A 14,327-nucleotide genomic window follows, 5' to 3' on the forward strand; every position below is an offset into this window, starting at 1 on the left:
ATTTTTTTTACCAAATTTGAGATATTTTCTTGACCGCAGCTGTTTATGCGACTGTGTGCTCGAGTGGCGATAGCTGCGAAAAATCCAAAGCATAAGCTTTTGGCGCGAGTGGAAGTGGGAGCCACTTGAGCCGGGCGTTCTGGTGTTCTGCTGTTCCGGCCTCTGCCTTCAGCGCCAGAGCTGCAACTTGGCTAACAATAATACAACTAGTAGTGCCCAAGAGCTGGGCGGATGGAAGTGGGATGAAAGGGCCAGAAAGAAATAGACGGCCAGAGCATCTCTAAGCTCGGACTTGGGCAAAAAGCTTCTTTCCCTGCGCTCAAACGGCAGCTAATTGAATTGTTTGCTTTCCTCTAGACACAAAACGAGGTAAAGATGCTTTATTTTGGGACTATTTACTGAGTTTTTAAATAGCAAAGTTTTGTAAAACGAATTAAAAGTAAATATTTGAAGAAACAAACATTCTGATTGACTTAAAACGGTTATACAAAAGGTAATGTTTCAATGCTTGTTAAGTTTGAATCAAGATATTATTTAGCACCTTTTTAGGGAATTTTTACTACAAACTAAGGGTTAGCTAGGTACATCTAATTCCAACCATTTTTCGTAAACATGTTTTTAGGTCCCCTTTAAAAAAATGGATTGCCATAAACAAATTGTATGAATCAGAGTCTTATTACTAACCCGAATTCATACTCAAAACCTAAAAGCCATTAAATATTGCCCGTTGCAATGCTGTTTGATCGACTCACGTGCCACTCATTGACCCTTCGCTGCAATTTCCATTCCAATTGACTTCTGCTCCGTCTCGAATTCCACCAAAGACACTTTTTCTACTCTCGGAGCGATTCGTTTTTGGCCCTGTGCTGAGTTTTTGTGGGCCCTTTGGCTTTTGCCTAATTTACCAGCTCCATGGGGCCAACTGGCGGCTGCCAAGAAGCGAAAATAAAAATTAAAAAAGAAATAAGACACACACATCGGACACCGAAATGGCAAAAGATAACAAAAGAGCCGAGCAAAAACACACTCATACCGAAAACTAAACGAGGGAAGGGGCAATCGTATTGAAGAAGCCATTTGAAAATTTGAAAATTTTTTGGCACAGGTACAGGAAACCGGTCCCCGCACGCCCCCAAGCCCGCCCTCGAAAAAAATCAAAAAAAAAAAAAAAACCCCCCGAACACGAGGGAAACATTGAGAAAGGCTAAAATAAAGAGACAAACCAAAGACCGCATTGACTCTTCAACTATATACGTGAATACAGCCGTAGATACAGATGTGTGTTTGTGGATAGATATGCGCTATAGGTTATAATATGTTAGCGTAATGCCGAGTGGCACTCTGATGATGGGCGGAGCCAACAATTTCGCTAAACAAAAAACAAGCGGGCCCGAGAGCAACAACACAAAGCAGCGATATATACAAATATGTGCTATATGGGGTTTTCTTTACCCCCCTTTTCCATTTTTTTTTGCTTTCCATATTTTGTGAGCACTGCAGATACTACATATAAGGGCTCCCAAAAGGCAAGCGCATCTTGCCAGACGGTTGCAATCTCTACTTTGCCGACCTTTTTTTCGAGTGCCATCCAAATTCGGTTAATATGCATGCCGAGCTTTGATGGCAAGTTGCCTTTTGATTAGCCTAATGAAACTATGCGGTGGAAAGGGGGTGACTGCAATCTGATAGAGATTCATCTGCATCCCCTACCCGCAGCTCTCGTATCTCGGTTTTCGTATCTCAAGTCGTTCCACAATTGACGTGAAATTTAAATTCGAAAAAGGGAGCAAATCTCAAGCATTTGATCAATTACAATTTCCAATTTATACAAAGCCCCGCCTCTCGTTTCATTGTTGTCGATGTGAAATCACATAAAACACAAACCGAAACCGAATCAATTCGTAGGCCATTCGAATTGAGATACAAAATTCAGTAACACACAAATGTACGTTGTACAAACATCTCCAGATGTTGAGAAATTTCCTTCTTAGATGAGAAATCAAATGGGAGTAGAAAGAGGAAATTAATTTGGGATTGTATCATCCAAGGACCGGCAAAAAAGAGAGTCAGCATAATAACATTCTAAGTATTGAAATAATGGTTCTTTTAGAAGAAGTTAAGTTGTCTAGATTTATTAACAGACTTTTTATTGACAATTGAAAATAAAATTTCATCTTAAAAAAAATATTTGCCATCAATTTTATCGCCCTTTATAAGAAATATAAAATCTTAAAGACAGTAACTTAATATACATTTTATAAATTGTTTTGAAATATATGCCTTCATTGCAAAATAGGTCTCGTATTATTTATTTTATTTAATAAATAATCTAATTGATCCTAGTATATTATAAGAAAAACATGTTTATTTATTTACACCTTCATTACGAATGGACCGTTTAAGAAATTGTTTTCCACCACTCCAAGTTTGTTTGTGACTTCCAGATTTCCTGGTGCCTTGTTAGCGCAGGATTGCCATTTAACTCGCCTGCTAATTGACCTCTTTTATCAGACCCAAGCCAATTTTTAGCACAGATCCACTTATTTTCACTTAACTCGTTTTTCACTCACCTGGACTTGTCTGCCAACTGAGGCCGCCAATGAACATTTTTCTGCAACGAAAGAGAGCCAAGAGAAGGGAAGTATAAGATAAATGAAGCATTAGCTATATGTATGTACGAGGCACAAGCAAAAAATTAGATAAATGTTATGGCCTGGCCAAAAGACAACAAACAAACAGAAGGCGAGCTGAGCGATCTTTTATCAGCTCCAACGTCCGGACACTTCCTCAACCATCTACTTTGGCTCCGGCGAAGGTGGCTTAGATTGCATTGTCGTAGGTCTGCCAGTTGGCCCATCATCCTCCCATCCCCCCCTCCTGGTCATCATTATTACCATTATCTCAATCATCATCAGCTGTGGCACTTGCAGTTCCAGTTGCGGTAGCCGCCGCCACTGCCTGTTGTCTGCCGTCTTCATCATTATTTAAATCATAGAAAATAAGCCGCTTTCCCGGCATTGTTTTCATGCTGGAAATCTCACCCACTCACTCTAAGGTTTTCCACCCAGTCTCGTTTGTTTCCCCGCCCATCCCCTTCTTACCCATTTTTCCAGCCAGCTTATATAACAAAAAAGAAGATAGGAACATGGCCCTAATTAGGAGACTGTTGAGATGCACTTCTCATTATGATAAAATATTACTTTAAGGAAACTTGCTATCATTTTACTAACGATTTTTTGTCAACTTTTGTTAGCTTTAGGTATATTTACCATTTTAAACTAGCAAGAAAAATTATATAAGATCCGCATTTACCATCTACACTACTTTCAAACAGTTCTTTATTAAAAATTTTCATTTAATATAAATATATTTAATTATTATAGGTTTACCAAAGACTTTTTAATGAAATATATTAAATTTTAAAATAAAAAGAAATATATAAGAAAGGAAGCTGTAGAAGGTTCCCACAAAAAACTCATACATTATAAAGAAATTAAGGACGTAAGTAAAGATAATTAAGCGATAAAGCATCTTAAAATGAACTTATGAACCTTCTTATCTGGCAAACTGAGCCACGATTGGAAATAGGCTTTTCCCCGGGGAAAGCGTGTGGAAAACAAAAGGCAAAGGCTGTGCCCGAAACGAAAGTAGGCGGTGGAAATACAGTAGCAGTAGGAAAAGCAGCTACGACGACGACAATGATTATGAAAACTTCAACAAACTGCAAAAGAGCGCAACAGTGGCATAAAGGGAAGTGGACCGGGCTAAGAGGGGGTGGTGGGTCAGTGGGCGGTGGGTGGTAGGGCGGTAGGGTTTGGATAGTGGGTGGTGGGTGGTGGTCCGCCTGGAAAATGCAGTTGGTGGCAATGTTGCTGGCGACACGAAAACGAATGTAAAACACACACAAAAATGCATAGGAACACAAATTGCAATGAAAAGCGAAATAAAAGGGGGCGCAGGGAGAGAGCGAAAGAGAGAGAAAAACTAAATGAAAATGTTAATAAAATGTGCTGCAACAAATGCAACAGCGGTGGCAACAAAAGCCTAAAGTAAGCTAAAAGAAAAACTAAACCAAAGAACGGAAGAAGCGTCAACAACAACAGCTGGAAAATGGGGTGGCAGTTGGGTGGGTGGGAAAATGGGGTGGCGCACTGGGTGCAGGCAAGGTAGGGCAAAAAGTAACAGCACTGCAGAACCGTTTCGGCCTGGGTTTTGCACAGTTTTCCACAGTTTTCCCGTTGAAAATAGGCCTCGAATTGCAACTCGACAGGAAACCCAAAACTTTTTGCACGTTAGACGATGCCAAACAATTTGTCATTAATCAATGTTTGGAATTTTCCTGTTTCTCCACTTGGCTTCGATTTAGGCCTCTGCCTTTTGCAAATAATCAATCTTCATGGAAAAGTGGAGACAATACGAAAAAATAACTGATAAATGGCAGAGGAATTTTTTAAACAGAAATGTGATTATCCTATGAAAGTTCTTTTTAAGTGCAATCAACATTTCGACTTATCCCAAGTTAAAAAAAAATTTAAATAAAATACATATAATTTCCTAAAGATATTGTTTCTTTAAAACAGCTAGCTCGATTTAAATAGGACATATATTAACGTAATCTTGATTATTTTGTCTAAGCTTAAAAGACTTAGAATGGCTTCAGTGGACTTAGCAAATAAAATTTGGTTATAAATGGGAAAACGAATGTTTTCTAACAGTCTTCAAAATGTAAATTTAAGAAAAATGTAAAAATGTTTATACTTTCTTTGATTTTATGACTTTCTGGATAAGATATCCAGTTCAAAGACCTTTAACAAATTACTTTTGTGTGTACAAATCATGTTCATTGCAAGTGTAACAAACAGAAACATTTTATCGTTTAACTTGGGGTTTCCATTCGATTTCTTGGCTGAGACCATCCATCACATTTCGGTTTCCACTTTGTCACCCAGTTCCCCCCATTGCTACCCATTGAAAACCCCCCTGGCCCCACCCATCAATCGCAGAATGACGCCCCTGACTGATCCGCAAATATTTGTATTCATTTCATAATAATTCAGCACTGGCAACATTGTCTGTGAGCATGGGGCGCACTGCAGGTGACCTTCGGACTCAGCGTGACAGAACCCCCCCGCTCTACAAAAACCCCCTTAACCACACCTCTGGCCAATTGCAAGTGCACCAAATAAATGCGACCTTGTCCCACACTGCAAATCTGTGCACTGAGGCTCTGGTTTTGCATTCGCAGTGTCCAGCTGTGTGACGCGTAATTTCAAACAAAATGGAAAAATAAAAAAAAATAGAGAAAAAAATATAGAAATCCCGAAATGGAAAACCATCGAGGGGATGGGATACTGGGAAAGTGTCAAAGTCAACGCTGAACGCTGAACGCAGTTTAAAGAGTTCAACTGAGCAAATTGCACAAGATTACGCATACGCAGTGATGTCCCTCGTCAATTGTTTTATGTTGTACGTTCCTCGGGCCTCGCATTCATTCTCCCGCGGGTGCCAACTTTGATGACATTTGCCTTTGTCTATCCCAGATCCCCAGGCTTTGGGTTGTGGAAACCCGGCTTATGCAGTTTTTCGCAGCTATTTACAGATTTCCCACAAGTTCGCCCCCTCAGACAATTCATTCTTGGTGGGGTGGCTGGGTGGTTGGATGGTTGGTTGGGTGGTTGGTTGGGCGGTTGAGTGGTTTAGTGTGCGTCTGCTAAGCCCAGAGTCATAAACAAATCAGCGCAACATGTCCGATTAGTAGAGCAACCACCGACTGACATTTGTCACCCACTGCCTGAGCCTAAGACGCAACTCTAATCTGCACTAGGAGAAATAAATCTGTTTGCATATCCTTGAAGTAGCATGGAATTAAAGGGAATACGTTTCACGTAAACATATGAGCCCCACATTAATCAAGTTACTAAGTATTGGAGCAGATTATCTGGGAATTAGGCACTTAAATGCTAGTTTTTAGAAGTCCACAATAATACTTTAATTAAAGTTCATACATAATGAAGAACTTTCTTTAACATTTTTATTTTATTCAATATTAAAATTACACAGTATGTAAATTCCCCTAAAATCTAGGCGCAGAATTTCACTGTTTTAATTGTTTTCCAAAAGCGGTAGTATACCATAGAGAATTTCTCAGTAACCTGATCAAGATTTCTTTGGTGCACTTTAAGGCCTAATCAATCAAGGGCAACCCAATTTAATCAGAAGCCCTCTTTTTTGAGTGTACTGAGCTTCTATTGGCGCTTTTCGCTCTTTACTCTGCTCGGCTCGGTCACATTTGCTTGCATTACGAAATAATTGTAAAGCGCACGTCACTTTTCTATAGGCCTTCGTCTGTCTATCCGCTCGCTCTCTATATAGCCCCTGTCCAACCCCCTATATCCCCCTGAAAATCCCCCTATACCCCCACCCTCCGGCAGGCAGCACACTTGGGCCATTCATGCGCAAGTCGTCAGCGCCCATTCACGGTCTGTCCCAGTCACACACTGGGCGAAAAAGAGCTATCAAATATCAAGATTAAAACGCTTCATTGGAGATGACTTGGTTCTCAAAGTTACATTGCCAGAAAAATTGTAATTAGATCGATATCTTTTAATAAGTAGGTAATAATAATATTACAACAAGCCCCCTGTTTCAATAATTAAAAGTTACATTGTCAGAAAAAGTTACACAAAGTGGCAATTATGTTCGATATTACTGTATAATAATAACAGTTAATTGATAATCAAAATAAAATTACTATTAAAAAAGTTTCAAAAATTAATAGCTCAAAGAATTTCGGGTACAGAAAGTAATATTTAAAGGATCGAATAAATTGTTGGTCCTACTACTTTTTTGGGATAGTTAGTTTTAATGGCGTTTACCATGGCTTCAATGAATAAGTTATTTTTTAATATTTTAAAGGTTTTTCAGTGTGCTTGTTCTGCTGCAGACCCGTACCCGTACTCGTACCCGTTCCCGGACCCATTTCCCGGACCCGGCTTGGCTAGCTCGGTTTGGCTTTACCCTGGGCTGGGCTTTATACTTGGCGCCCGCCGCTGCCGCAGCTCTGCCGCAGCTGCAGTCGCAGTCGCCGTTCGCTTTGCCGCTTGTTTGCCATTCAAAATCCGTTCAGACTTTGTATGCACATCAAGTGTTGCCCTCTCGCTTCTGCATTACATTTGCATCTAATACTATCTCTGTCTGCCTTTCTTTTGCCGCCCCTCGAAGCCCCGCCCCCTCTAGTTTTCCCATCCCCACATCTTTTCTCTCTGTGCACTAGTTGACGTTTTCTATTGTGGCTTCATTGTTGAATAGAAAAATGTGCAAAATAGTAACGAAAAAAAAGGAAAATAGCAAAACAGCTACCCCTGCCTGCCTTTCATCCTCCCCGCTCTCCTTAGCTGTCCCCCTTTATGCCACACGCATGCCTCTTGTTCGGCTTACAACTCCCCTAAAAATTCCCTTTCCCACCTACACAGGGAAAAAATTGTCACCATAATTAAATATAGTATCTCTGGCTTTATAATACTTTTGGAAAGGTAACTATATTTTGTAGAGGTTTTTGTTGGTTTGAAGATCATAAAACAGTGGTACAATCGTACTGGTATATAAATCGTGGTAAAAAGTGGTTAATCGGAAGATTATAATAGAAAGATCTTCATAACTCTTATGTTTCTAAGCAAGAAATAAGTCTCTTCAACAAGTCTCTCGGCAATTATAATCCATTTCAATAGGATATTCTATTCCGTTCGGTTTAATTTACAAAAATTAAAAATTTCCCAACCCAGAAGGCCAATTAAAAATCCTTGAGATGGTGATATGACTCTGTGTGATTTTCACCGTGCATCCCCATCACCATCATCATCATCTCCGCTGCGTGGACTTGCCGCTTACATGGAAATAAAAGTGCAGATCTTGTAACTTTAGTAATTTTTCACATGACAAATTATGTGAGCAGCGACAAAGCGGGAAGTGGGTGGCATGGGTTGTCAGGGGGTTAGGGGAGTGGCAGGAGGAGGGGGGTGCTGCATGTCGAGAGGCCAACAAAGGGGCATGTATGAAGATACACACACCCATACAAAGGCACTCGCACACACACAGATACTCGAGGGGTCGGGAGAAGAGTCTATCCAAAAGGTGCCGAGTTGTGGCATTTTGAAAGCGGACAGTTCGCATTATGCAACAATGTGGCGCCCAGCAGTCAGACTTTTAAATTAAGTAACATTAAAGATGCGGTTCTGGGATTTTGCGGCTTAATAGCTCATAAATCTGCACTGAAGTTTCTTAATCAAATTCTAGTTTATAATTGTTTAAGCGACAAAAGTTCTTGATTATAGGGAAGGATTAAGTGGTTCCTTAAGAGATAAGTCGACTTATATCATATAATCTATTAAAAATACCTCCATATTCTGACAAACAAAAATGTGTACAACTAATTGGCAGCGGTATAAAATTGTAATACAATATTAATTTGGCTTATGATATGCAATAGTTAGTTTTACATCACTAACGATATTTAAGAAAGTTTTTCAGAGCACATACAAAAATGTAAGCCACCGCATTAAATAATCCCTTTTATTTCCTACCATTTCCCTAGCAAAACTAAAGCTATGGAAAGCACTCAAACCTTCAATTCATAAATACATGCTACACTTTTCAAACAACAACAACAAACGGCAGCACTTTCCTAACAGCCCGTAATAGTTTTAACCTTTTATAAAACGATTTATACAAGCTGGTAAGACCCGGTCTACAAACCAATGCACATTTCATTACTTGCCCTCTGACCCAACACACCCGCAATCCTCATCCGCATATGAAGGAGTATCCAGAAAAACCTCTGGACAATTTGACTCCCGCACAGCACAAAAGCAACAGCAGCGGTGACAACCACTGGGGCAACAGGACCAAGAGAAAATCCCTATCCACATCCTGATGACTATCATGTGCGGCTATCAACAACATCATCAAAATGCACCAACATCCAGCTGGAGATACAAAAGGAATAGGGGAAGAAGTACTGCAATTGCTTCGTGGTTACAACCTTTTCACTACGAAATCGAAGGGTTGACGGGCGGGAAAGGCGGAAAACGTTGGACACAGAACTATAGTACGAGTAAAAACTAAACGGTGAACGCGTCTGGAGAAGCGACACCCCTCTTACTCCACTGATCCAAAATATTTTAAAAATATGATTTATTTTTCGTTTACTATTCGAAACTAAAAGCATTTATATTGGATTTAGCATTAATCGTTGTATTGTAAAAATGAAAATATTTTAGTTTTAAAAAAATATACCTTTAAGCATACCCCCCTCGGATTTTAGTTTAACATCAAAACTTTGAAGTACTTCACTACCAAAATCACTTTTAGTAAATGAAAAATTGGAAATTAATATGATTTGACGTTGATACTAATGAGAATCGACTCCCAGAAACCTTGAAAATGGTTCTGCGAATGTAAAATCAAGGAACCTATAAAAATCAAAGTGTTACCCTAACTAAAGGAACCAATAAAAATCAAAGTGTATAAGTATAACCCAAACATATTGACAGCAAAGGTTAAGCAATTTTTTAAGAATTAATTATGCCAAGTACGAACAGGATCCTTAAAATCCCTAATTAAAATCACCATTGATTTTTACTGTGCAGAGACAGACGCAATGTTGTAGAGCTATATATAGCCTAGGCTGGAACTCTAGCTGTAGAATTGTGAAAAGCTGGGCCAGCGCATAAATATGCTGCCGACAATTGTCTGAGACATTCGAAGGCACAGCCCATGGTGAGTGTGTGAAAGCGACACGGGGCACCAGGGGGTTAAGGGGGCTCCAAAGGGGGTTTCCCAGAGTGGGTGACATGGGCGTTCATATGGGGGGTAGCCAGAACACGCAAAACAGAGCAGAAATATGTAGGCGAAAAGGGGGAAGGGTCGCTTGAAAGCGGTAAGCGAGCCTCAGACAAAGCCAGCCAACGGCGGCTAAAAATGTTGGCCAGGCGGAGGCAAATGTTTTATGTAGCACCCACTGAGAGATAGCCATGGGAAATGTGGAAACAGTGGTAGAAATATATCCTAAAACCCTTTAAAGGTAATACGAAGAGGGGCTAGTTTCAGAACTTAAAGAAGTCCAGGCATGTACAAAATGTTATGGTAGTTTGTTGAAAATTATCTCATATTTAGATTCAGATATTTATATATAAATTATTATAATAATGCTTGTCTTGATACCGAAACAAAATCATCGCATTAAATGGGTTGATAATAGCCATTTGATATCATCAACTTGGTAATATACAGCTCATTTGCCTAGATATCATGTTATTTTTCTGAGAAAACCTAACAAACAGCAGAGAGCTGACCCACTTTTAAAGACTTAAGAAGATTTAGCCAACCAGAAAAACGAAGAGATTAAAAATCTATTGCAGACCATTGAAATGCTTTTTTAAATATTCAATAGCTTAGAAAACTTAAGCTAAAAGAAAGTAAGAGAAATAATTTAAGACAATAAAAATGCACTGAAAACTATTTACATATTATTCCACTGTGTGTGCGTGTGTATGGGTGGGTGCGTGTGGGTGTGTGTGTGTGGGCTTGATGGTGTGCGTAATGCGAATGTGCACGAAAAAGCGTAATAGAAAAAGAACTTTACAGTTGCATCGATTTAATCGTGCGGAAAGCTAAATATGAAGGAGGAAAAGATAGGGGGAAAATGTGGGGAAAACTGCGTCTGGAGCATCGATGGTCGGTGGGCGGCCAAAAGGGGGGAGGGGGGTGGCAGTGGGTCAAAAAGGGGGCGGGGCAGTGTGGCACAGCCTAAATTGGGATACGCTTCGTTCGGCTCGGCTCATTTAAAGCAATTCTACTGCTGCAAAACACAAACACAATTACCAGTACATGCAATTTATAATGAATTGCGAGCCAGGGGCGGCGAAAAAAGGGTCGCAGGGGGTGGGTTAGGGGGAGGGGGAGGGGTTGGTTTGGGTGGGAGGCCGTAACCCGCTGCACTTTGCGGTTCAAAGGATGCATTGTGGCCTCGTCTGCGATACAGATAGCAAAACTTTTGCGCCGCCTTTCCTTTCCTCCGTTCCACTAGGTTCTTCTTTCACATTTCTTTCTCCCGTTTATCGTCTTATATTGCATAACATACGCCTCGTCTTAACAAGGGGCGGAGGCAGGAAGGGGGCGTGGGTCGACAAACAGGCGACCAATATAATGTTTGCTACAGAGAGAAAAAATGCGAGGAACTTTACGAACCACAATTAAATACATTCCTAGGAAATAATACCAAAAAGAGAACCTGATTTATCTTAAAAATTTACAAACCTGATGTTTTAAATAATCTTGAAAGTCTTGAAAAAAACATTAATGTTTGGGATCAATTAGTTCCGAAAACGTATTTTATGAAATACAGATGAACACATTTTTTACTTTTTCTTAAGCCATGAATACTGCTATCATCAAAATTTATTAAAATATTTTTTTTTACTTCATGTAATAATATATTTAATTGAATTTTGAAAAGAAAGGTTCCGTTCCCACTCAGTACTTGTAATATATATTTTTATTAAATTTAAAATAAATTAAATTTTATTTCGAATATATCTTTATAGAGAAGAGGGTCACTATATATAGTAAAAAGATAGATGATCTCCTGATTTTTTCCCACTGCATGCACCTATCACTCCACCCACTAAAGTCATTTTCTAATGGCGGCTTATACTTCCTAACCGAAAAGAGTTTACGTTTTATTCCGCTGCCAAAAGTTATGACTGCATTTAGCAGAGGGAAAACTTTCTTAGCCTTGCATTGATTTCAAAGGAGAGAAAATATATGTACACACACATGAGATGGTGGGGGAAATATACTTTTAGGCCAAGTATTGTGCTCGAGGCAAACCCCCACTTCCCGCCCACTTCCTCAAGTCACTCCATTTTAATCGAACTGTTTACTTAAAAGTGCAACTAAAGCAAATGAAAAGTTTCTTTTTCGGCGTGTCAGACTCCGAGGAGATTGTAAATTGAATTTTGATAATGTCAGTCGTGGGACGGCACAAAAGTTTTTGCCATTCTTGCGGTTTAAGTGGATCGCCCAGTCCCCAGATTTTTTTTTAAACATGTCCAGTGGATATTATCCAGCCGCAGATACCATAACAACTTGCAGTTGGTGCAGACAAATGGCCAATTTACATATGCACAAGGCACAACTCACCCGCAAACAAACATTTAAATCCCATCGAGAGGCTATATTTCGCAATTTGTTAACATATTTAAAACACTTTAATGGCAGCAAAAGGACAACTGTTGACACTTGAACAAACAATGAGAAAGGATTGCTAGGAATATTGGTGAATGCTTGGCAATTATAGGCTACTTTGAGTACTCCCAACTTGGAAATATAAACATTTTTAACAATATTCCATTAGATTCATTCTTAAATTGGTATATTAGCCTTTTGAGCAGCCAATTAAACACGAACAATTATTTTGTACTAAAAAAGTTTCCTTTTTTAATCAGCTCTGTTTCGAGAAAATTGTTTTAACGTGAGTGTTTTGGTCGTAAAATAAAATTCGCCTGGGAGAGATGCTAGCCAACGGGGCTGGCACTTTCAGCTAATGGCTGTCCTAGAGTCAAATTGCCGCAGGCCTCATTATGCATACAAAATGGAAGCTTATTGGCCGGACGGACAGGCGGCACAAACAGCCGGACATACGGACAAACATACGGACAAGGGACGACGGACAACGGACAACGGACAATGACAGTTGCGTTTACGTTACGGGCAAACAAACAAAACTACGGGCAATATGAAAGTGCGCACACAACGACACAAAATCATTTGAAAGCAATTATATCGGGCAAACACGGGGGACATTGGGTAGTATGGATGCTACTATATATGTATGTATGTAGGACTGGGAATGGGTCAGTATTCAGTCCGTGCTCAAAGCACGGCGTACAATGAATCAATTTACGGTACGTAACAAAGCCGCAATTACAAGCGCCGGTAGAGCGACAGAGACGAGAAACAAAACGACAATTATGAAAAGAGCAGCGAGTGCAATTGCAGTTTGCAATCGCAATTCCACTGACAGTCGTCTGTCGATGCAATGCACAAATTTTTTTGGGGCCACGTTAAATGACGCAGGGGCCTGGACCATTTTTTGTTTTGCATTTTTCTTGGTGCCTTTCCCTCGACTTGGTCCCCGCGTGTCGGTTCTAATGGATAATTGTCGGACTCGCATGCCGATGAGAGGCATTCTTGGACGGATCGAAAGGGTAGCGGCGGTGGGATTAGCGATACGAAGGTGTGGGAACCGCTTAAAAGCACTTGTTGATTCCACTCGGCGGTCGGAAAATGTGACAGGATACCGATGGCATTACAGGAGTTTTCCATTACTCCTCTTTAATCATTGTACATTGCAATTCCAGTAGATAAAGGATTTGGTCCTTAGTGCACATCGTATTATTATATCCCAACTTTAACTTTAACTTTTAAAATAGCTATAGATGCCAACATAGAACTTAATGCTTGGCAGTAACGGGTATTTTTATTAGCTAAATTTTTATCAGAAAACTTTAGTTCCCACGAGTTTAATATTAATATTTAGAGTTACGAATTTAATACTAATATATATGGGTTCCATTAAAAACCATTAAAATTCATATACTTTAAATACGCATAATAACCAATTAACACAAATTCATAAAATTGCTTTTTAAATGCCCATAGATTGCTTTATAAATGCCTAATTTTTAAAAAGAACGTGTCAATTTATTTATTATAAAATTTGTATACGTGATTTCTGAGTATCTTGGGACTTTGACTATTTTTGTGACTAGTTCATAATGATCGTACCCATATATGGTATACAATAAATAATTGTTAATTATTAAACATTATTAATTGTTAAATGCCAATCTAAAATGGAGTCCCAAAGTACAATTAAAAGATCTAAGCAAGGTATCACCCTGATCGATCACTCCGCAAAACGATCTCTCTCACTTCATGTTTGCTGCATTTACACTAAAAATACATTGGCAAAGTGAATTGTATTAATAGCAGGGCATTTATTTAGTTATTTCAAAGTTTTGTGTGTTGTTTTTTTTTTTTTTTGGTTTGGCTTGTTTTATTTTCATTTTCATTCGCCTTTGTGTTTATTTACTTTGCCATTTTGCGCCGAGCAGGCAGCTCGTCTTCTTTTATTTTGTGGCCCGTGGGCCCTTCAAAAGATTTATAAAGTTTGCCAAAAGAGTGGGAGGCAAGGAGGGGGGCGTCGCGAGCGGGGGGGCGGTAGCGTTCAAAATTACTGAGCCGTGGCGATCGCCGCGCCAGTCAAC

The 14,327-nt window shown here is 39.5% G+C and overlaps 1 protein-coding gene across 6 annotated transcripts in view; it reads right to left on the reverse strand.

The window, feature by feature from the left end:
* The window catches only part of Rbp6 (RNA-binding protein 6), a 190,112-nt gene that overhangs the window by 169,525 nt on the left and 6,260 nt on the right, over positions 1–14,327 (reverse strand). For all 6 annotated transcript variants that reach the window (XR_010654125.2, XM_036814973.3, XM_036814975.3 and 3 more), the window contains exon 3: positions 2,571–2,611. Coding sequence is in view for 5 of the 6 variants with exons in the window: in XM_036814973.3 (XP_036670868.1) it covers positions 2,571–2,611 (41 nt within the window). In the remaining variant the exon portion in view is untranslated. The remainder of the gene's footprint in view (positions 1–2,570; positions 2,612–14,327) is intronic.

This window comes from Drosophila suzukii, chromosome 3 (genome assembly GCF_043229965.1).
Source record: "Drosophila suzukii chromosome 3, CBGP_Dsuzu_IsoJpt1.0, whole genome shotgun sequence".
Classification (NCBI taxonomy): domain Eukaryota; kingdom Metazoa; phylum Arthropoda; class Insecta; order Diptera; family Drosophilidae; genus Drosophila; species Drosophila suzukii.